Source organism: Platalea leucorodia, assembly GCF_965183815.1.
Source record: "Platalea leucorodia genome assembly, chromosome: 1".
NCBI lineage: Eukaryota > Metazoa > Chordata > Aves > Pelecaniformes > Threskiornithidae > Platalea > Platalea leucorodia.
Window position 1 is genome coordinate 128,849,394 of NC_138823.1, and position 25,312 is coordinate 128,874,705.

The 25,312-nt window shown below is 36.0% G+C and overlaps 1 protein-coding gene across 2 annotated transcripts in view; it reads left to right on the forward strand.

Moving 5' to 3' along the window:
• TBC1D5 (TBC1 domain family member 5) overlaps window positions 1–25,312 on the forward strand; it is a 321,760-nt gene that overhangs the window by 104,183 nt on the left and 192,265 nt on the right. For both annotated transcript variants that reach the window (XM_082307468.1, XM_082307469.1), the window contains one exon: window positions 24,681–24,815. In XM_082307468.1, the coding sequence (XP_082163594.1) occupies window positions 24,716–24,815 (100 nt within the window). In that variant the 5' untranslated portion in view covers window positions 24,681–24,715. The remainder of the gene's footprint in view (window positions 1–24,680; window positions 24,816–25,312) is intronic.

Here is a 25,312-nt window from a genome sequence, read left to right on the forward strand (position 1 = left end):
CAAAGGGTGCATAAATTATTGCACCACTTATCAATTTGTCTTTAATGTATTCCTTTCTTATATCTGGGACACTGTTAATAGAGGAAAAGGATTAAAAAGCATAAAAATAACTTGTATGTAAGTTTCTTTGAGTTGAATTTATATCAGTCAGCCTGTCAGCACTAACATATGGGAAACATAGTTTCGCTACCATGCATAGCAGGGGCTAAAAGTGCTGTTCAGACCATGTGCTCAACTCCTACAGAAGAGGGACTTTATATCACTCGTGCAGCCCACTCACAAATTTAAGGGGTGACATCCATGGATTCTGAATACATGGTAACCCAAATATTGATCTTGTTGCAGAAAATGTAAAATGAAGGGGGCAAAAAAGAGATACAGAAGATCTTTTAGGTCAGCAAAGAATTCAGTAAACTTTAAATACTACATTTTTTTAAAAGCTCATTGTATTGCCTTTGCTGTATTGAAAAGGTAGTTATAGATAATAGGAAATTTTCACATAGCCTTTCCATATCTTGGGCTAACTTGCAGTAACATATAACATCTCCTTGTATCAATTACTGTAAACTAGTAAAGATCCCTACTGTTTTTGTTTTGTTTTGCTTCCTAAAGCCCCCTGCTGCTGTTGATTACACCTAGATCTGCTACTGATTGGAACTGTTAAAAGGCAAAGATAGTGTGGATGGTTTCTGAGTCATTTAATTGTAGAACTAATAAGTTGTTTTTGCTGGGACCTAATAAAACAGATCATATTAATAAGTGTGTATAATGTCCATGAAATTTCTGATTGCTTTTTCATAATTTTTGTAGATATGAATGTAAGACTCTTAAGCCTGCACGTGATGTGCAAGTTTCTTTTACGAATAATATTACTGGATGTGGTTTTAAGAAAGAAGTGGAAGCATAAGCTATCCAAGAGCATCATACAATAGAGATTTTGCTTTCTGTGAGTTTTTACATTTTTAGTTGTATGTAAATGTTGTGTGGGCATGTTGAATTGAGTAGATAATTACATGAACAAGATATATTCAGTCTTATGTTAATGCTGCTTTTTTAATAGCTGTATAATACACACTGCACTTGGTGCATGTGAACCTTGAAAAATTGCTTCCTTAATGCAGTAACGCTTGCCAAATAATGTCCAAAATTGGCCTAGAGCTATGTTGGCTTATCATGAAAGAACCTATTCTCTTTCAATGGTCTGTCAGTGTCCATTCAACCTCTCAAGTCTGGCAAGGTTGAAAAGTAATACATGAATACATACAAGGAAGCCCTAAAATGAAGAAGAATAGAAATAGATCATTATTTATGAAAGTTAAAATTTGAATTGGTGGCTTTCCTATAATCTCTGTTACATGATTTTTAATTTCTAATGTAAATAATTTTCAAGAATAAAGGTGAGATTAATATTCGGGGAGGACAGGGACAGAAAGGAGAGAGGGAGGGAGTCTAAAGCTTCCTTAATGCCTTGTAAATCTGCAGCAAAACTGATAATGCGATTCCAAGCATCCAGGAAAAGATGCTGCAGAGCAGCCCTTGTACATCTAGGAGGGCATTACATGTAGTGGAGAAGTCCACCCATTATGACCTGAGATTAACTCACTATTTCTTTCCACGCTTCACCAAATTCCTTCCCCTTCCTACATAGATATAATCCCCTCATGTGCTTTGGGTAAAGTAGCAGTAGGGCCCTCTGAGAGACCAGCTGAATCTGCAGTTTCCAAATTGTTTTGCTCTTGTCAGTCCGATCAGCTACCCTTTTCTTTGCCCAGTTGTGTATTTCTTCTCAATCAGATCCTTGTCAATGTTACCTGCATTTTAAGATAGAGTTTGCATTTTCCTGTTTTGTTGCTTTTGCGTCTGACAGCGAGAACAAATTCTGTTTTCACTCATATTGCTTTTTGGCAGTTTATGGGTCGCCTTACAATCCAGTTTCTTCAGTGTTAGCTGAATGTTGTAGGGTTTGAGTTCAGGGAAATTAAATTATTGTTTATAACAAGTAGTTTCTGATAATTATTTTTTTTCCATTTGTGAAGGACTTTATGTTATATTCTGAGGGATAAGATCTCACAACCCCTTCTCTTCTCTTCTTGTTGTCCCTTACATTAAAATTATCTTGTAGTAAAAGGAGTAGCATCCTTTATTCTGCAAAGGTAGTATTTTACCTATATAGTGATATATATATATTACATTAACACCCCACCATACCCACATACATGCACATTTCTGACTACTTAAAGGCTGGGAGGAAGCAAAGGTTTGAAAAGTTATGCCTCATTATTCTAAGAACATAGTGAGGTGCTGGAGAAACCAGTATCATGTAAAATGAAGTGCTGTTTTAAAAATTTATGCATACCTGATGCATGCCCTAAGTTCAGAATTGATGCTGGAAGGGGCAGAGCTAATCTCAGTATTGAATGATGAGGATTGTTCATTTCTGTAGCACACACTGCTCATGGAATGTAAAGAGTTTATTAACGTGTTGAACATTAGTTATTGAATACATGTTCCCTACAAATTTTGGCTTTAAGATCACAAGGCAGCATGAGGCCACCTTCAAGAATAAAGGAGCCAGTCATCCACTTTACACTCTTAGTTCCCTTGACCAATTATCCACGTTGATTATTTGATTAAAAAAGAATAAAATGAAATTACACCGTTGTATCTAAAAAGCTTAGTATAGAAGAGAGAAGAAAATCTAAAAAAGCTACTTCTCTCAAGCAGGTAGCTTTCCTTCTGGTTTTCTCTACTTTCTACAAAGATAAATGCATTAGTGTAATGCTCATTTAATGTACTAGCAGCTCCCAGGTTCTGTTTCTTTTCCTAGGTCTGAGTTGTATTCTTAATTGTATTCAGCTTATTTTTGCAGAGATAATTTTTTGCCAGACTAATAGGGGCTGAGAATTTTGAACCATGTATTGTAGATAATAGGCAAAATGGATTAAGTTTTTAAACTGAGAGAAAAGATTTGAAAAATGGATTTCTGTAGAGTTTTCATTGACAGGTAAGATTGTGTTTACACAATTAAGGTTGTCATTTTGTTTACAATTGGAAAAGTATTGTTGTGAACTACTTTTACTTAAAATTGTACCTGCTGGTCTCTTAAAGGCCAGCAGTTGCTCTTACAGATGGTTCCTGTAACAAGATTCTGCAACTGGAATTTAGCTTCACTGGAGTGAATTATAATGTAATTTATCTCTGAACACATACCTACTGTATTGATAATGTGCAGCCGATCATTAGTAGAATTATTTTGAACTGAACCTGTGAAAAAGAACAGGCATGGATCTTCGTGTATTTTCTTTTTTTTTTTTAATCTTCTCTGCTTTCCCCATAAAGTATAAAAAATCCAAACAAAAAAAAAAACAACAAAAAAACCAACCAACATGAAGAACAACACACACCCCTTGAAAAGAAAACAGGAAGCGAAACAAAACAGCATACCGTAATTATTTCATGCTTGTTGCCATTTAAAATGTTGCAATTTTTCTCTTTCCTGATACTTTGTTGTAGCACATTAAAGTCTTGCAGGGGATGCATAACTGCGTACTAAAATCGAATAGAAGTGCTAACTGGAAGCTCTCATCGCGCTTTTCAGAAAGCTTGCACTTCGGGTTTGGAAGCGCAGGGAAACAGACCCTTTGGGCTTCTGCAAAATACTGTAGTATTCTTTACCTTAATCCCTGGCAGCATCACCTCCATTTCTTTGGCTTGTCATCAACATCTCTATCAGAGTAAAACTCCAATGCATGTAGCAAGAAACGAAGCGTGTAGGGAAAAACATAAAGGCTCTTGACTGAAATAGTTCTTTAACTTATTAACAGACAAGTGTGCATGTCAGAAAAACACACTTGTTTGCTGTGAGTATATGCAATAGCTGATGGGTAAAGAAACAGAAACCTTAATTGCTGCTTGCGTTTAGGTCACTGTTCATTCATTCATTCATTGCTGGAGCTATGAACTATTCATATGTTGCCACAGTATGTTACTTACACACGACTGATGGTGAAGGAAGTAAGAGCTAAGATGCTTCACAGACATCGACATCGGGGGGATTAACATGTCTGCTTCATTAATATATATGTGCATACATTAATGTTGAAGTATTGAAACTGTTTCAAATGAGATTAAAAACTCTATTTCTTAAGGTCTGCTGTAGTCCTTCGAAACATTTAAATTTTTGGCATCAGCCGTACCAGTTTCTTAACCATTTTACTTTTACTTTGCCAGTGGGGATACAAGTGCAGAGAGAGTGCTCATCGCCTGCCTGCTGCCTAGTTTTCTGTTGTTTTTCCTTAGCTAGGTCTGCTCTCTGTACTTGCTAGCCATCATTAAGCATATATGAATCTTTGTGGAGTGGCAGGCATGGATTCTGTGAGTGACATTTCTGGCAGCGTTTTCCTTGTATATGGCACCAGGCCTGATTTTCTGAAATTTTAAGCATCTATGATCCCCATTTGCTTCAGCTGAAGCTGTAGGTACTCTGTCCTTTTGGAAAGCATGCTGCTCTGTGCTAAATCTCAGGCAGTTAAGAGATGAGAAAGTCCTGGAAACTTACTTAACACTCATGTGACAGCCGGTTCTGTATAGCAGCAAGAATATCGCCTGTGTGAAGGCATTGCCTCTCCTGCTGTATTAGTTACAGATCCAATAATCTGCCCCTGTGAAACTAGGTTTGGAGATCAGTACTGAATTGTTTAGTAATGTTTATTGGAGCTCTTTAAAATATATTTGCAATGTATAAAACACTTTGATATATAGAAGCTCACATTCTAATAAGATTACATTAAGTATCCTAATAAGATCAAGGCTTGAAATTATGTTTTTCCGGATTTGAGTGATATAAATTAATTTTAGTTTAAACCAGTGTCAGTGTTCTTAGATGTTCATTATAAATACTCCGTTTGCAGTTTGTGTGGGTCTGCATTTAAATAAAAAAATTCAATTCTCCTATTAACACAAGAAGCATTTTCTCTTCCTCTCCTTCCAGTATGCTGCAGCTACAGATTATCAAGGCAATGCTGTAATTATTAAACTCAACCAGTAAATTATATAGAGAACAACAGTGGCTGATCACTGAACTCTGCTGGCACTGGCGTTTCACTTCTCATTTAAGTCTAGCCTACTATATAAAATGAATTCATTATTGTCAATTTAGATCCCTTGTGGAGGCTAATCCACATCACAAAGCCATTCTACACAAAAGTGAATTCTCTTCAGGAAGACCTTACAAGTACGTGCAAACTAAAATATGCAGGAAACTTCCAGTACAGACTAAATTGATTGTTACTTATAATAACAGACTGACCAGGGTGAAATGCTGGATCAGTTAAAAAAGAACCCCATGGTCATAGCTCTGCTATGATTTTTGTTGGTTTATCCCTTCTAATTTTTATTTTATTGCTAATTCTGATTTCTCTATAACCTATTGCACAAAAGTATGGATCTAAAGGACTAACTCCATCTTTAGGTCTTGTGGTTTTCAGTGTTAAAATTTGGTGCATAACGTCAGGGGAGAAGCTTGGCTAGTTTCAGCATCATGGTACTCCTCTTCTCCTTTAATGGTCTGGTTGGAGATATCTTTTGGACTCAGATAAATTGTCCTCCAGGTGGGCCATACTGAGTAAAGATATTAGCTGGTTTACAACCAAGTACATGTACATATATAACTAAATTATTTGGTTATAATCACCCTTCCAGGTACACCACCTGCTATATCAGACTGATACCTAAGATGGTATTCAAGAACCTTGAATTCCTTGCAGCTATGGCCAAGGGAGGGGTTTGGTTTTTTTTAGTGTATTAGCATTTTAGTACACTAGCATTTCTGTCAGTGTTTCTATCAGATTTAATTATTTAAATATAAAATATTGTATTAAATTTCTTGTTTAGATGTTTAATGTTGTACTTCTTAAAGTACACAACAGTTCAGAAAATGAGGAGGAACAAGAAAGTGCAACTGGCACTGATGGGTGGCTAGCATTAAGTGTGAGCTCCCCATCAAGAACCAGTCTTAACATCAGCTCTCACAACCTGTGACGTGGCTGGTTTTGTTTATTTCACTGTTTATCTAAAATATAAGTATTTTTGAGAAGATAAAATTTTAGAATTGAGTGGCTATTTTTATTTCTTGCTACCTTTTATTTCACAGAAAGGTAAAGCTATCTCCTATTAGCGAAATTTACCTTACTGAACCTGATAACATTTCAAGTGCAGAATACAAAAAGCCTAACAACTCCAGAGAAGATCTCTGCCAGTTTTATGCTTAAATGCCAAAGTTTTATGTGCAGTATAATAGCAGGGAAGCGTTGATTCATTGCATTTACCAACGACTGCCTAAGATTTCCCTCTGCCTGGTCCAAATACAACTGAGTATGTTTTTATGGATGCCTCAGCATAAGAAAGACCCATGCATTTCACTGTCCATTTGGCATGAAACAGTAGATACAGTGTAAAATTAATTCTGTACTTGAATTTCTCCAGAGTGTCAGGCATGGATCTTGTCAAATTCTTTACTACTTTGATTGCTTAAAGACTTTATCCTGAGCTATGGAGCAAGAATAGTAATGACCTTCAAACTCAATTTTCCAATATTCAATTTACACTGTAAGCTAGGAAATCCGCTTCAATTTCTTGAATCCACCTGACTCATTATCAAGTAAACAATTTGTGGTAAATTTTTTGTGAATTTATTATTTGTTTCTTTTAAAAATTGTTTCTCTTATCATGTGCAAGTAATAGTTTAATTCATATTCTTTCATTATAAGAGGCTAAGAATGTTAGCATTTGTGTCTCTATAAACATATTTAAAATTTCAGGGAGAGTTTAAATATTTATGAAAATATAAAAGGTAACTTAAAAATAATATGTTTGTCTTGGAAACTTGTGGCCAGAACTTATCTGCACACAAATTACTTTTGGGAAAAGACAGGAGCATACTTACAGTCAGTTTTAATATTTTTAATGGTTTTCACATTTTACTTTGCAGATTATATAAAGCCTTCAAATATTAATATATATTCAAGATTAGGGATTTATAAGCTTCTTCCGTTTATCATACATTGCTTGTCCGTGAAATTTTCATGGTCTTCTGATTCTTCTGAACCATAGTTATTGTGCATGCAGATAGACAGCTGATGCTACTGCTAACTTTTCATCGCATAAATAAGTGAAAGTGTTGGCCCAAAGATAGCAAAAGCCATTCACTTCTTTAAAAATAGCCTACAACTGGAAGGCATATATGCTGCAGGAAAAAACGCCTTTTTTCTAATGGTTTCAATTTCATGGTTATTGATGTTCTGATATTGGAAGCGTGCTGACTTTAAATATTTGTCTTTGTCACATATATTTATTTTTCTGAGATCTTTAGCTTCTTTTTGAAACAAGCTCAGTATTTCATATGGATAGCGTATCTGGCTATAGATAATATATCTGAAAAAGTCGTAGTGGTGGAATTATTTTGTTATTACATAATTTTGGAGGGGTTATTTTTAAAGAATCTCTCTGGTTTATTTATGTCATTTAACTGTTGATCTACTATTTATGAAGAATTTAAATTTATTCATTACTCTTTCTTTCAGAAGTGCATTGGACATGATTGAACTCTGTTCCTCTATCCAAAAAGTAGTGAGGCTTTTGTGTGATTTTGCACTGACACTTTGGAAAAGACTCAATTTTTATTCTACCCTTTCTTATATTGCAGTGCGATACAGAGCATTACAGATGGAGACCTTTCGTATCAGAAAACTATCAATAGAAAAGGTGGATATTCTTGAAACTAATGTTACCTTACTTTCTGTATTTGGACTATTTCTTCAGTGCTTGTAAATCAAGACTAGTTATTCTAATGCAGTGCTGCTTCCTTTAAACATAGAGATTTTTTCCCGAAGTAGATACTTAATAGCTATCCCGCATGGAAAATATTCAAGGGTTTCAAGGAATAGCTGTAGCAATTGCAGGAGAAGTGTATAAATTACCATCTCTTTTGGGTTTTTTTCCCCTCTCAGTACAACTCTTACTATAATTAGCCAGCATTTAACAGCAAATGTTTGCTTTGGTTAAATTATTCAGAACATTTATTTTACTTGTCAAAGGTTAGATCAGGTTGTTGTTTGAACTGGTAATTAAATGCAGCCTAATACACTGTCATATTTATATGCACTATCAGCCCTGTTTCCTCCTTATTCTGTATAATTTTGTAATGTTCAGGGTTGACATTTAGACTTCCAACTCAAATCCTGTTTTCTTGTAAAGCTAAGATTTTGCTTCTGCGTTTCATTGTACATGTGTACGCTTAAGAAAATAAGGATTAGGATTGTTTGGAATATCATAGCTACAGACTTTGTTGTCATAAAATAAGTGAAGGCCCTTTGAATATTTTTATTTGCATATTTCAATAAGTCATTACACAGCATGTGGTGTGTATTAATTATTTTTCAGAGATGAAGGTAAGGTGTACAAGTGCAGACCTCTCCTTTACTAATTGAATACCTGCAAGTCACAGTAACATGAAGTATATTTAAATTAGATTCCCAAATCTTTACCGGAAATATGCATAATACTGAAATTAGAAAGGTTCTTAAAATAATTACATAGTTGACTCAGATGAGCAAACAAAATTAAAAAGTCTTAAGGTCAGAACTTCTCATGAATCCAGAGCAGTGGCCTTTGTAGATGTACATTAGAGCACTGAGGCGGGCTATCCAGCCTAATAAAATCAATGGGAGTTTTAGAGGAGCCAGAATTCAGTCTTCCGTAGTCTCTCATGACAAGTTCAGAAACTATTTTTCACACACTTATATTACACAGTCATTTATTGAATTGTCATATATATAATGTGTCCATTCCTTTTTTATTTCAGCTAAGTATGTTTATTTTGTCAGTCAAATTTGAAGAAAGAATGAATTATAGGGATTTTTAAAAAACTTTTGTGCTCATAGGCCTAATATTGTCCAATGCCTATGAAAGGAAGAAAGTTGCTGTCCAGTTACAAAAGAAAGAAGCGCAAAAGTGGATCATCAACGTTTCAGCAATCTTGTTTTTTTCCTACCATGTGTAGACAAGTATTCCTGCCTTCTTCAGTGCATTTGTGTTGCAGCTTTCTCTTCATGCGACTAACGTAATGATACGTATACGTGTCAACCTACCTTATTTCTCACCATTTCTAAAACATTTTTGAAAAATCCTACCTATTGTACTTAATGTGTTGAAAGTGCAGTTTTGAAAGTCTCACAGTTCTGTCAAATCAGAACTGTGCTGATTCATAGCCTTGTTAAGAAACAATTCAGACTTGATGGTAGTGAAATCCTAATTTATCCACTGTCATGGTGATCCCCCAGACTGTGTTAGGTGGTTGCAAAAGCTGAGATAGCAATACGGGTGAAACATATAGGCACTCTCTTAAAAGCCAAAATCCACACCTTAGTTCCTGCACATGTGATCTCAGAGTAGCAGAATTGATTTTTATTTTTACCTTTTCCTCCCCATAACCCTATTTTGTAATAAAACCGGCATAGGCCACCATGGGCCACAAGGTAGAAAGATACAGTAAAAATAGAGTTAAAAGTGAAGTGTATTCTTGATTATAATTATAGCATGACACTAAAGAAACTCAATGTATGGTGTTCAGTTTGTTATTTTGCAGCTTGTTAAATTTTCATACTTCATGGTTGTAGGAGGTAGCTAAAAACAAGAGAATATACTGTGCTCTTACAGGAATTGTTTTGACCTCTAGGTAAAGTACATTTATTTGTGTATACATCATCTGAACTCTGAGCTATTTTGATTGATGTAGTAGATTGCATATACATATGGCATACACAGAGGACCTAGGTTAGGGCAAAGTTCTGGGCTTTTTCATGATGGACTATCTAAATATAAACTAGAATCAAAATGACTAAATTGATTTTAAGTTGTACAGAACTGCCATTACAGGTGTGTACGTCTTGGGATGGATATGACAGACTATGTGTGACTTTAATTAGGAAAACTGGTCTTAAGTTATATAATTGCTGTATTAAAATTTAACTATTCACACATTGGTTTGTGCCACAACTAGTATTGATGGGAATGACACTGGTGCAGTTGTTTCAGATGGTGTCTTTAAGGCCATTGATAGTATGAATCAGAAGTTTGACAGCATGGCACATAAGCATGAAAACAGGCGTTTGTAGGAAATAGTAAGCTTAAAAGTTTAACATGTAATGCTAGGGTGTGGATAAGGTCTAAAGCATTTCATCTGTGAACTGGGGAGTTTGGTGGTACTTCGATCGTAAAAGAAACAACTCGACAAAACAAAAAACTCTGTTCTTTTCCTGCATGTGTCTCATGATCATTCCTGCTGGCTTTGAGAAACAGAATGCAAACAGTTTTAGTTAAAATATTCTTTAATCCTCTCTGTTAGCTTTTAAAAGCCAAACTGTGTGTATGTCTTTGGAAGGTGAGACATTTCTTCATCTGCTGTTTCTGACATCAGTGCAGTGAAATTGCTCCACTAAATACAGAAGCAATCTTGAATTTAAAGGAGGTGAGGAAATATTCTTTCTAGCAGGATAACTTCATATAGATACACTAGATGACATTTTTTAGAAATAAATCTTTATGTTAAAAATACCATATTCAGTTACTTGAATGGATGAAGGGAGTCTTATGTGGGGTTCTTTGGGAAAAAGTAAGCTGACTTGGAGTAGCATAGTGAAGGAGTGATCTTCTGACTTTCTAAATAATTTCATTTCAATTATCTTTTATGATTTGGCTTTCATTTCTGAAAAGACACTGTCAAAACCGCTAAACCAAAAATGACGAATAATGTTGAAGTTATCTGGGTTTGTTGTATTCAGTGATTTGCTTATAAATGTCGCTGCTAAAACAGAACAGGATTTCCCTGAAATCCTGAAAGCGAAGAACAAGAACTTCCCAAACACAAGGAGTTTGGATGAGTAGGCAGAGGATCTGATGCCTGCCTGAGAAATCCTTAAGCTTCAAGCCTTCCTGGCAACAGGTGGAATTGCAATATGTGTTTGACAGAGAATAGTCATCTCAGCTAGGCAATCTCTTGTCTGTCGCCTCTCCTTTGAAGAAAGATCTGTCCCTTCGGTCAGCTTTTTCCTCTTTTTCCATCAGGAAGCTAGCAACACCTGCTACTGCCATCTTATGTCTTCCTTTTAGGAGAAAAAGAAAGATGAATAATATACGACAGACCAAAATTTCAAAAGTAACTACTAATCTTAGGTACCCCAAGATGCACAGCCTTACCATTAAGTACGAAAGAAAAGTGAGCGCAGGTCACACCTATGTTCTATATGCTTGGTTTCTTTCCATTTACTTCTGGATTCTCACTTCATTCTTCTTAATACCTTAAGTGGTCCATAACCTGGCCACTGTTAGGTCACTTCTCTACCTGAACTAGGTCACTTCTCTACCTCAACTATTACCAGAAATGCAACAATATAGCAAAAAGAATATTTTTCTAGGCCTTTGCATGTGACCAGTTTAAGAATGAGATCATACAATCTGCAGCAGGAAAAAAAATCTGAAAGCTACCTTTTCAAAAATTGATATTTCATGTGTTTGGAGAGAAAGAAAATAATAAAATTGGTCAGAAGGACAGGAAAAAAAAAGAAAAAAAAGAGTTGGAAAGAAGTATGTGAAAACAGCTATTTTGTCCAGGAGGATTCAGAGTGTTAATGCTATCGTGATTTGTATGTTAAATATTCTTAAAAAGTCATACTGGACCATCTAACACAGACAAGAAAAATATCTGCAAAGGCTTTCTAAAAACAATAGGGAAAATTTAATCAAGGAGGTTTCTAACCATATCTTGTTTACATCTGTTATATTTTTTTAATAAAATGGGCTTAAAAGCTTAGCCTCAAAGGTGTTGCAAGCTTTCTGTAAAGTATAATGACAGCTGTTGTTCCTGTACAATTCTTCAGATTTGTATACTGTTTTGTGGGAATTCCATTTGCTTTTTGTTGGTTGCATACAACAAAACTTGGTATTCAGACAGCACTGGGTGATTCAGTCATGCCGTAATGGTTGGTGAATTAGAGACAGCACTCAACTAAGCCTAACGTATTTAGGAGCTGTCAATCTGTTGATTACCTATTAAAAATCAAAAAGCTTTAGGGAATCTGCCTGTTCTGCTCTCATTCCCCAGAGCAGAAGAGCATATACAACTCTCAGGGCAACTGATCCCTTAGCTTACTACTGATCTTGTCTAAGATCTTGCCCTGCTACTTATGTGTTGTCTAAGAATGACATGCAAAACCAAGCTTTTGCTCTTGCTGTGTAGTGTGTGCTGACCCACTTCTGAAGCAAAATAAACCCAGGACTTAGGGTAAAGAAAATAGAACTTGTTGGTGACAGATGTTTCTGGTAAGACAAATCTACTGCCAAACCAAAAAGCCCTTTTAACTCATAAGTTGCAACTCACTTTTATTAGTATTTCCCCCTTTAAACAGTATATTTTATCCTTATTTCTGAATGAATATTAATTTATTTTATGGATTCGTATTGTTACTGTAAATTTTACATTTTAAATTTTTTACATTTCTAAAGTTCTGCAAAATTAATTTTTTTTTTTTTATAGCCAGACTTTTGTTCCTCTAAAACCTTGCAAAGTACTGCTTTCCTACTTGGTGTTTAAGACCTGCATCTGTTTCAGGTTTTGAGGCGGTACAGCCAGTGTGTGTTTGATGTACCATGCTGCTGGTACTGGTGACTTCTATGCCTGTGCTTTACATGCTCTGGCAAGGAGCAAGGACTGCGCAGAAAATATTTTAGGAGGAATAAATGCCTCTAAGTAACAGTGCATTATAAAAATCATTATGCTACAGTGGCCTTGCTTGCCTAGCTTCTCTGTGTCTGAAGACTTCAGCGAGACCACTTGTTCCCTTGACAGTTTGATGTGCATGTACAGGAAAGCACAGAACATTTCATCCAGCTGCTCCGTTTGTATGGAAAATATAAGAGTGGGAAGGGATAGGAAAATAAGTTGTAACAGATAACACTGTATTAAGAGATCAAATTATTAAAGAGGGAAGAGTATTGCACTATAATTTTCTCCCATTTATAGTATTACTAACCTTGGCAGGAATTAGTACTTAGAGTTCCTGAACACCAGAAACAAAAGAGATGCAGCAGGATGTGCGGAGCAGCAGAGTTCACTGTCTACAAAAGGAAGAACCTGCCTTGTCATCTTTTAGTAGCATGGAATACGGTGGTACGTTCCTACTTAAAAAAAAAAACAAAAACAACAACAAAAAAACCCCACCAACGAGTAAAATCTTACTCATAGCAGTAGTGATATCTTGGTATAGAGTGCTTTCATGCAGTCAACTGCCCGCTAAGATTAGCAGGTTTCATCTATACCTTGTGTTTCCAAGTGTTAGGGGGTTCCTTTGCTTGAGGTATTTTGTTTTATTTCATTTTATTTAGGTACTGCTGTTTGAAATTCACCACATCCTAGGTATGAATAAATATTCTACAAAAATACTGAGCCCCTAGAGTGGCTCCTAGGCACCCTGCTTTTGTTACTCCTGATGTGGCAAGGCTGAAAAGCAATGTGAGCAGGCAGTACATGACATGAATACGGTGCCTTGTATAGAATATGTCTTGAGACTGAGCATTTGGGTGTAAGAGGAGGCATTCATGGGAAACTTCAGCATAGTTTTTACCAGAGATAGCCCTACTCCAAAGCTTTTTTCCTCTGAGTATGGCTTTTAGATATACTCAAGTAAGCCACCGCTCCTGTTGGCAGAAGTAATGGGAAAGCCTTGCAATTTGCATTCATTGCACTGCAGCTGAATTAGATTTCAGGTAGCACCTTGTCTTTGCTTTCTTATTGCACCCAGTTTTCCTCTGCAACTATGCCCATTTGAATTCACTCGTAAGGATTGGATCGCATAGGTGAATATGGGTTATGGTTCTTCACGTTATGTAGAAACTTCATTGTAAGATACAAAACAAATTCTGTCTCAGTCTGCTCCTTTGGAATTGCCTATGGAATTGCCCTTTTTCCTTAGCAAATGGGGCTTACACCAACTTTCTTTGTACCTCAGCATGAGACCATGGTGCTTTAGCATCTGCATATCTAGAAGAGGAAACTTAGAAGAGAAATAGTTGATGTAAATGCCTCTGTGCATGCATGAACATGCTGGTGTTTCTATAAAAATTCTGTCAACCCCTGTAGGAAACTGTTTTCTAAAAATAGTGAAAGAATAAAGGCTGAATCCTAGATTAATTGCTTACTACTTTAAAGCTGTGATATCCTAGAAACTTATTTCATTGAATACACTTTTAGTGTCTAAGCTAGTTACTATCATTTTGGGTAAGGCTGCAGGCTAAGCTGCCATTTTTTCCAGTTCACTGTTTTGATGATTTCTTTCAGTCTTGATGTTCTTTGGCCCTTTGAGTTACACATGTATTACTAAAACATAAAGTGCATAGCATAGTGCCTGTGTGTTCTTGAAAGTAAAACTCTTAAATACTTAAAAGCCGTCATTTCCATACCATAAACAGCAGTAAACTACTTTAATCTCTTAACTATCTTTGGAAGGACAAAACTTTAATTTAAATTATGTTGAACTGTTTTGTAACCAGGTAGATAAAATATATTCTAAAATAAAATAAACAGAGTATTTCTTTCATTTAATGGATTTCCAATTGTTTGAATCGTTTTAATATGAATAGGGTTTTCAGCACTTTTAGATTACTGTAAGAAAAGGGAGTAGCTTCATAGTTGAATGATGTAAAGATTTGAAATCTTACTGCATTTTTCCTTTCCTTCCCTACCATCTTCCTTTCACTGAAGTAAAACATTCAGTTTCTTTCAGTCTTACACCATAGATTATAGTTTCTAGGCTCTTAATTGGTCTTGTTGCTCTTCTCCAAACTGGAGCAGCTGGTTATTGTCCTGTGCTATCTGTCTAAAGATGGCTATGCTATTGCGGCTCAGGCCTTACTGGTATCAGATGATGGAAGGAGATTTACAGTTCTCATTTTTATCAACTTGTTTTGGCTATTTTGAGGTAATACAATATTGTTGACTCACTTTCAAATTATGATTCACTTGCCCATATCCTTTCCATCACAACTGCTTCATAAGTAGTTGCTCTTCATCTTGTATTTTTGTAGTTGATTAGTCTAACCAAGTGCAAGGTCTTAATCGGTCTTGGTTAAAATTTACTGTTTTGGCAGGATAGCTTCAACCCAAATGAGTCGACTGACCTTGTTTCATGTAGATGCTTGTGTCAGTAGTGGGAAAGTGGCAGAGGGGTAACAATGATCAGTCAGGAGGAGGAGGAGGAGAAGGAAAGGACTACCTGCTTTGACAAGAGTATCAATTAAGTCAAAACTACTGCATGAAATAACCTTAAACTGACTCGTATGTGATGATTTGAAAAGAACTGATTTACCTAGTTCTCTAATCTTTTCTTTCTCTGAGGAAACCCACATATTGTTTAAATGGTGCTATATGTGTTAGCCATCTGATTTGCAACTAAATCTTAGCGAAGCAGAAAACACTTCACATCCCTTCTCATCTTTGATAACTCTCCCTCTCCTTTAAATAACAGACCAAATCTTTTCATTGTTCTCTTCTACTTACTAGTGTGTGCATATGCGTATCCTTACATGATACATAATGTTCTTTTCTTGTTCCTGGTGTTCCTTGTTAATTGTGTCATATTTGTTCTTTGCCTTTCTGATTTGTGCTATAACTTTGTGCTTATATATATTCAACCTGGATTATATGACCTAATTTTTACTTTGTGTGCTTCCTCCTTATGCTTAGGTTCACTGAAGTTTGTGGTTTAGCGAAGTTCATGTCATTGCCTTTTCTGTCCCTCCTCTGCATCAGGATAACCTGCAATATAATTTAAGAGAGCTCTCTTGAAGAATTGGCCAACTTACCTGAATTTCTGTTTCTGGTTTTGTTTCTTGGCTGAAAATTGAAACTTGCTTTGTTGAAATCTTGTTCCTTTTATTATAATGCTTTTTCGCCTCCTTCCTTTCCTAAGAGTCATGAACTTTGTCCTGCTAAGACCACTTTCATTTGAACTTTTCATCTTTCTGTTTTAAGCTGATCCATACTTGTGTATAACTCAGTTTAATCCAGTAACGTACCTGTCTGCTTTTTTCTCCTCCTCTTTGAAACAAAATGCAAACCAATTAAATAAAAATTCCCTTTCACCAGTATATTCCAAGAACTTACTGGACAGCCAGTGTCTAGCTAGATTCCTATTCCAACGTCTGTCTTCTATGAGTATTGTAGTCTTCTCTCTCACCATCTTTTGTTATCCCAATTTTCAACCTTCTCCTACTTTCTCGATTTCCGAGTAAGCGCCGGTCGCCTCTGTTTACAAGGCAGCACTCTCACTCTTTTGTCTCGCATATTCTTTCTGAGTAAATAATACTCTTCTATTACTATTCTAGTAATGTGATTTATTTCATCAAATCTTACTTGTTTTGCCAATTAAGTTATAACTTTGATCATGTGTGAGGACTACCAGTTTCTCGTGTTTATCCCCTATACTACCACTGTTAGTAAACAGACTGCTACTGTGTTAGAAGATTGGGCTACTGCCTCCACTTTACCCTTCAAGGATTCTTTTATAAATAATTGTATCATCAGCCATAGCTGTAGCCACTGTCAGGAACACTGTTATTTGTACGTGCTTGTGGGGTTAGTCATCGGTCCCTTAAAAAATCTGCCATATAAAACTCCTCAAAAGGCCAACAAACCTCTTTTTAGAGATGCTGTTCCACTTCTTCATGACAGTGCTACCACAGCGGCCACCCTGTTCCTTGGAGCAGCCCCCGACCAGAGAAACCAACCTTGCCATGCCACCTCCCCTTCACCTCCATGGGGAACCTTTCTCCATTTGAGTCCTCAGTTGAAAGGAAGTATGGTAAAAACATGGCAATATAACAGTTTCACATCTGCTGCTAAACAGCTAGATCCTGGGGGTGGGAGGAATGTTCAGGGCAGGGGCTACATTTAGCTGTTGACTTTGGATCTTTTTTGGTTTTGCTGGTATTTCTTGTTGAAATCAACGTTAGACCAAAGTTGTGTTCTTTTAACAGCCTCGTCGTGGAGCTGTGACATAAGCCTGCATTAAAAATAGGTATAGTTTTGTGCTGAGGGTGTGGGATTAGGGTTGTTTTTTTTTTTAGGAAATTCAAACTGCAAAATTGAGACGGGCTTTGGCTATTGTATCTTTTTTGTTTGTTTGTTTTTTTGTTTTTTTGAGATGAGACCATACTGAACACATAGCTGTAGTATTGGGAATTTAAGATGGTAGATGCTGTTTATGCTTTCGTTGTCACCATTTTCAATGCAGAAGAGAGAAATTGTTTCAACATAAATGTCAAATGTCACTATTCATAGTGTTAGACCTAGGGAACCATTGTTGACAAGGTTGGTAGAAGGCTATGGGTATTGAATATAGCGATCAACGTTACATAAGGATTTCTATCGTCTCTGCTTTATTCAAGTTTTTCTTCCCTGGTCAAACTAGTGTATTGTACAGAATCATGTAACCTCAAGAAAACTCTAATCTAGCAACTGCATGTACTAGGTCCCTGCTTGTAACAAATACGTGGAAGATTTCCTACCTTCCAATTTAACAGAATATAAAGTGTTTACTTATGAAAAAGTTTTGTGGTTTTTTTTTTTTTTAAACTCCTAGCATAAAAAAGTTTTTAACTATCATGTGAATTACCAAGAGAATACATTGTCATGGTCCCAGGCTATTTGTGTTGTTTCTTATCCCTGACACTTTAATTCACTACTGAATTTATACTTTGCATGTTTAAGTACTGGTAGACATGAAAGTTGTAGGGTTAAATCTGTAGATGGTGCTTTAGCGCTCCTATGATAATTGTTCTTAGGTATGTATTCCTTCACTGTGGCTCTTGAGACAACTATTTAATAGACAACATTTGAATAATACAAATGTGCGGTTGGTAAAAATGGATTAGGGTTTCAGGGTGGTACCAATGGGTGATATTTAATATTGGATGACATGTATTAAGACAAATGCTTTTATATATAATTTATTTGGCATTGTAAATGCATTTATCTTGTGAGATACAGACCCCCTGTTGCCACATGAAGTATTCTGGAAAGGTTTGGAGTAAATAAATAATAAAACCACTTTGATATACAATCTAACAATATTAAATATTAAGACTTTCACATGATTGATTTTAATACTTAATTAACTTATTTAAAGTCCAATGTAACTCTGTTTTTGTATTAAAGATCAGACAGGCAGAAGTTTAAATGCAGGCAATGTTATTAAATGGGACAAAATTAATTGCATTTCATGATCATCAGACTCACTGGCTGTTAACCTGTCCATCAGTGACATGATATTGTTTGTTTTGTTCCGGACCCCAGCTGACGTTAATGTTAATCTGCTCTACCATGTCAGTCCATTTTTATGTTTGCATCATTCTATTTTAATGATACATAATCTGATACATTTTATAAAAGAAAACAGACTTGCTTTATGCTATCCAAAGTTTGTCAAATTGTGCACTTCTGAGTTAGTAACTGTTCCTCTTAAGGCATGTTTCTTCAGTGGGTGGTAGCCACCTGTGGAAGTGACTGAGTAGAAACCTGAGCTAGTTTTAAACTGGTGTGTATGTCAGGAGGGGGTTGTTTCGGTTTGGTGTGGTTTTGTTGTGGTTTGGTTTTTTTTTTTTTTTTTTTGGAGACACTTGAACTAATATCTTCTGTATTTAAACGGAGGTGGTGGTAGTAAAGGGCTCAAGTGATGGAGAGCAGAAGAGCTCAGTGCTCTGAGACAGGTGGTCCGTGTGGCCTGAATAAAAATCACTCCCAGAGCAAAAATAAAGCAGTGAATATTATGGGTTGGAACAAAATTTTCAAAAATGCCTATTAATGAATGTCTTAGTAAAAAGTATCCAGGTTGAAGCATACCAAATGATCCTCGTTTACCAAAGTTCATGCCTAGGACTGTCTCCTACTCAGCCCTCTGTTCAGAGAAAGGATGACTTTAGGAGGAATAATTTAAGGTCCAGGAGCTTTGGCCAGTGAAAGAAAACCCAGGGTCTGGAACTGCTTCTAGATTATTTGCAAGTCATCTGTACTTCATTGCTTTAAATACACACAATGCATGTTTATTCTCCTAATACTCAATTCCTTGTCTGCTTTAAAATGTTTTCACATTCTGGAGAATCCTCGCTTCTGTGTGCTAACATGCTTGATTACTTCATAAGCTGCAAATGAGGGGCAGAGTTGTGAACCCTCATAACATGATGCTGTCAAACTTAACAAAACATGCATAAGACCATTACCGCATCAGACATTTGCTTTTAGTCAGGTCGTTTTAATCAATTTGACTTCACAGGGCAGCTAATTTATCACTTAGCTAAACAAGTATTTCCTCTACTTGTCATCAATTTAAGTAATTAAAATGGTAAACTTTGCTATATGGCATGAAATAAAGGCCCAAAGATAATTTGGAGAAGGTGCTTGATACAGTCTAATAGAATGAATGCAAAGTATTATTTAAATACTTTGATATGCTTCAGTAGTTTTCAGAAATGTCATATTCTGGTAGCTTTGCTGGTACTGATATAAACTGATTTTTATTTTTAGCATATCCAAGATTAAAAAGCATTGTTCAGCTTTTTCCTCAATCTTAGTGGGTTCTCTTTTTTCCTTTCTTTAAGCATAAAATGTTCTGCTTTTTTGCTTGATCGTTCGTGGGTAAGAGGATGTCAGAGAGCATGAGTGGGGCAAGTGCTGCAATTTGTGCTGTTCTTCTGCCTTGGTCCTAAGTACCTCCTGAAGCCTGCAATTCCTCTCCTTTCGTTTCACCACTCAGGGAGGAAAGAGGGGAAATGGATGTTGTAAAAGCTCAGAATTGCCTAATTCTTTTTCACCGACTCAGTTACACCATCAAAATATCCTTTGTGAGACTGATTATATTTTCTAATTGTGCCCAAACAGTATGAATACTCTTCACATCTTAAACATTAATTTTGATATGTCTGGTGTGTTTTTTAGTTTGAATAAATAATTTTTAAAAGTCTATATAAACGATTAATTCCCTTAAATGATTAAGGGAAACATTTTAGATGAGGTGGTTTTAGGGGTTTTTTAAACTGAAATAATTTAGTAACTGTTTTTGAAACAATGCTTGTTATCCATAAACTGCTCCTTTGAATACTGAATATATGTATTCAGTATCTGTTGTAAGTGAAGAGGTAAATGAATGTCTTATGACTTGAAATAAGGTACAGTATTCATGTTTAACTGTGCTATGTTTTGTTTTTGAAATACTGATTTTAAATTTATTGAAATTTTTAAGATTAGGGTAGTCTTGCCACTTGCTCTCATGGTAGTGAATAGTCTCACTGCTAAAAGAACTCTATGAAGTTCTTTTTACTTTGAACTTTTCATCTTCTAACTGAACATTCATTATAACCAGTTTATTATACGAACATTTATTATAATCTTATTACAGACAACTCTGCTGTTTTGTACAGTTCTGGTTATAGCAGTATACTTTTATGTTTGTGTAATACATGGTTTTGCCATGTTTTGCCCAACTCCAGTCCAGATGTGACTGATGCTTCATTGGCAGTTCAGCTAATGATAGAAGCATATCTCACTTAGACTTTTATTTTTGTCTTTATTTCTAGATACATAGATATGACTTATGCATATTAATGGAAGATGAAGCATGGCTGAGTTGAGGCTGTTGCCTCTGACAGTCTGGTGAAGAAGTGGTTTTCATTGTGAATGTTTTAAATGTTATTTTTTTTAAGCATTCCAAACTTACAGGTTTGTATACAGGAAGAATGGCAACGCTGATGAAGGCATGACTGTGTAAGAAAGACTAATTTATGGCAAGAGGTGGTAGAAATAATATCACATGTTAGAGCAGCTAATACAGAAGGCAAAAAAATTGTAAACTCTCAGGTGCACAAACCTCCTTATGTCTAAAAACAAAGCAGCAGGCTTCAAAGCTAAGTACTCACTGAGAACAAGAAGAGTTCTCTGAATTAGAATGGATATTTTAAATTAGACTACCTAATACAACAAGTAGCTTATACCTGCTGTGTAGAAAGAGGTTGTTAGTAAGGTAAATGTTAGTAAACATCAGTTAAGTTTTTCCTAATGGAAACAGGTTGATATTTTATCACCGATGGAATGTGGAGGAGGTCATGGGGAGAGAGGATGATGTGATATAAGCAAGTATCTCCACAGAGTCCCTTTAATATCCAGTGGAGTTCTGTGTTGGAGTCCATAAGCCTATCTTTTGAGGGATTTTTGGACTCCATTGAGAATCTGGGCTGAGAGGTCACAGACGTGCTGACAAGCTGCCTTCACTGGAAAGAGGACTGGATTCGCTCCACGTGCGTTGGTCGGTGAGGAGCAGACCTGTGATGCTGTCCTCGGTGGCACGTGAGGGCTTCCCCTGCTCGTGTACTTAAGGAGAGTAGCCAGGCAAGGAGTTTATATGCCTGTCTTTCCCTTGGGCTCATGGGTGGATTAGTGTCTCTTTTCATTCCCCTAACTAGATAAATGTTGCATATGCAGCCTTAATTATTTTTTCATGTATATTAAAGAATAGTTGAACTCCCAGTGCTGGGAAGGGTGCCTGCTCTTTGGGTTTTTTAGCCCTTCATCTTTGGAGGGGAAAAAAAAGTAAGAAGAGATAAGAGAGTCACTTTTAGCTTTGACTGAGATGTTAGGGTTTAACTAGATAGCCAGTATTGAGTCTTGTAATTCAATCTAATAATTGAATTTCAGATTTTTATAACATTTTTATTGTTTCACATTGAGAATGTTTTTAAATTGCATCTTATTTAATATGAACAATATCTTATAGGCCATTACAAATCAAGCACAAACCTGTAAAGCATTAATCTGTCTCAGAGTAAGATCCCAGGTGTAATCATAATTGTTTAATAGTTCTCTTTGCTCTTTGTTAGAAGAGCTGAAAAGAACTTAAGTATAAAACTGTAAAGAAAATTGCTTGGACTAAGGAGTGACAAGACTAATAGGTAGTGATATTTTTTTTAACACTAATCAAATGTATCCGTAAACAAACACAAGTAACTGATTAAATCACCGTGCAAGTATCAAAAGTAAATCTATTCAGCTGTTTAAATCTGCTCTAACCGTCTGTAAAGTAAATTATGGCTCTTATATGTTGTAAAGGTATGGCATTTGGGGAGTACTTAAAAAAAGAGAAGGTGGATACACAACAGAAGAATATAGAAGAACAAACTTACTAGAGCTAATTTCATACCATGTTATGGATGTAAGACAATGTAAGTCTGAAGCATATGGTATCTTAACTAAGTGGTGGCTGCTAAAACTACAAAGGCTGGTAAGGTCATTTTGTGCCTGGTTCTCAGTTTGAAAGGCACTCGGGGTTGTGCCTTGGTCAGATCATGTAGCAATGTCTGAAGGACCATAAAAATAAAGTGTTAAACTCTGACAGCACAGTTTGAAATAACCTTGTAATTTTTGTGAAGACAAAATCAACGGCTCAGTGGAAAGGTAATTACAATGGTATAGCAAAAGGAACAAGAGCAGCAACTAAAATTCCAGCAGGAGAAAATTATAAACATCTCTTTCTGCAAAGTTGTTGGTTGTTTGGGGTTTTTTTGTTTTGTTTGTTTTGTTTTTTTTTTTTAAGTGGTTAAACGTGTTTTGTTTTGTTTTTTAAACTGAAGTCTTGCAAGTTTTTCATTTATTTATTTAAGGTAACAGATAGCTATAAACATTTCTTTATATTATGTAGCCATAAGACTGCAGGTAGACACTGAAATGTTATTTAAGTGGCTAGCAAGTTTATAAATGTTTTTCTTCAAGTTACCATTCATGCATTTTTCATTATTATGGTTTATAAATTACATAGGAAACGCATGATGTGTACTTGCATTCATAATACGTTTTGTTGAGCTAGTACAAAGAGTTGTTCAAGGCAATTCTGTGTTTTAGTGGTGTGTTTTATCGTATGATTGTAATAATTTGACATAAAGGTGTACTACTGCAAAAGCTGGCAGTCCTACCTTGCCTCAGTTCTTGATTTCATGTTTCCAAGAAGTTCAATGTTCTGTTCTAGCTAAAAAGTAGTGAGAGATGATGGCGCAATCATTTCAGCACCACACTAGCACAGGTGCTGGGGCAAATAAATGACAAAAGCCTCAGGGTATACAGCTGAGAGAGCATCCTTTCGGAAACAGTCTGGGTGCATTGGTTTGAAGGAAATGCCTAACAGTGGCCTAACTAGCTTTTTTATTATTTAGTATATTTTTTTTTCACATAACTTAGTAGGAAAATGAAGCAGGTGAATAGTCTATAAAACTAGAATGGTCTTAAGAATCCCAGTCCCCCTTCATTTATTGACAGTAAACCGAAGGTGTAAAGCATATGTAGTCAATGCCATGCCTTGTAAGAACCAAAGGAAAAGCATAATTGAAGTGATTTCCAAATCGATAATATACCGATCCTGAAAGTGTAGGTGCATACCTCTTTGTGTTTGTCTTTGTATATTTCTTTTTAAAGATTATTTTCTTGGAGTTAGAAAGTTATGGTACTTGTAAACTAAGCAGTTACAGTACATGATATTTAAAACTCAGCTGGCAGTTCTAGGTAGCTACTTAGTGTGCTTGGGCAAATCAAACCTGTTTGGCTGGCATAGTTCTTTTGTGTTGCAAGTTAATAAATTGCTGTACAGTGACCAAAATGCAGTCTTGACAAATGTACTCTTGCACTGTTAATGCACTCGAACGGTCGTTTTCCCTTCTTATAGCTCTGACCATAACACCCTCTGCTTTTCACCCTTTTATTGGCATCCTCTTACTCATTGCAGCCAGTATTACCTTCCAACACTCCTCCCATGAACTTCTAACATAGTTCTTGTTCGCTTCCGTGGTAGTGATGTGAATGCCATTCAGCAGCCTGTGATGATGAACCCGCGTCACTTCCTGGGTTTTCAGTTTGGTGCTTTCTTCCCTTTTGCCCTTCATTTTTGGAAGAACTTCTTTGTAAATATTCACTAGCTAGCAGACTATGTTTCTTCAAATGTTTCCCTAACACCATCTTTCTAGAAAGCTAATGTAAATCTTGATAAAACTGAAATCAGCCACCATACCAGTCAGCATGATCTCATTCTCTCTTTTTGCATGTGTTTGCATCCCTCTCTCTCTTATCTTATACTTGACCTATGATTTCTGAAAAAGAAGTGGTTAAAAAGAAGTTTTTCTAGGATAAGAGGTTCTGAGTCCAGAGGAGTGATTATGATGGGTCTCACGTCAGCTTTGCTCTATAATCTTCATCATCCCCAAGGACTAGCATCAGTTCTCCCTGGAATCAGACTAAAAGATGAGTTGGGGAAGCTGGAAAAAGGAAGGAAAGAGGCTCTTGCCCCACTTTACAGTCTGTCGAAACCACACTTGGACTTTCACTTGGAGTGTGAGAGTTGGAGGTTCTATAACAATTCTTTTGGACTCCAAATAATAAAACATTTGAATGGAAACACTATTGTTCTGCTATTAGACATCTAATGGTGATGTTATGCCTGGAAAATAAGGAAAGGTTTTAAGCATTTTTGCTATTGACTTGTGTGATTGAAAAATAGCTAAAGAAACACTGAAGAGTTTGTTTCTCTGTTTTTTTCTTCCAGATAAATACCCTTCAGTTGGATTTACTATTGCCAATATGTATCATTCTGTGTCTGAAACCAGTCACCCTTTGCAAACAGAGGAACAAGAAATAGGCATTGATCCCTTGCAGAGTTATTTGAACAAGCCAGGGGAAGGTGAGTTTTGTTTTTCTGTACTTTTTTGACTTTATACCTAGAAACCTCATATAAGTGTGTCACAATAACTGTACCTGTCATAATTTGTTTAATTCTCTCAATGAAGTTGAACAGGGCAACTTAAAGAACATTTCACAGAGTATGTGTAGAACACTCTGACACTAATGAAAACCACGAAAAGTCAACTTTCAATTACAGACAGAAACATTAGCCAAATGTTTAATGCGCTGTCATCCTTTTTTAATCATAAGCCAAACACTCACTTCAGTGTAAGAATATTGAAATGCAGCATGGCTTTGTGTTACTTTCTCAAGCATGGGCTCTTACACTGCTTTGGTTTTAGGGATTTTTTCTGTTTTCCTTTTTCTTTAATTCTTCAATAAAGTTCAGTTTGTTATTTTGGATGAGATTATGCAAATAAATGGGCTGATTTTCCTTTTTTCGTTTGACTCAGCACCTATATTCTTATTTAAAAAAAAAAAAATGAAAGTTGAGAT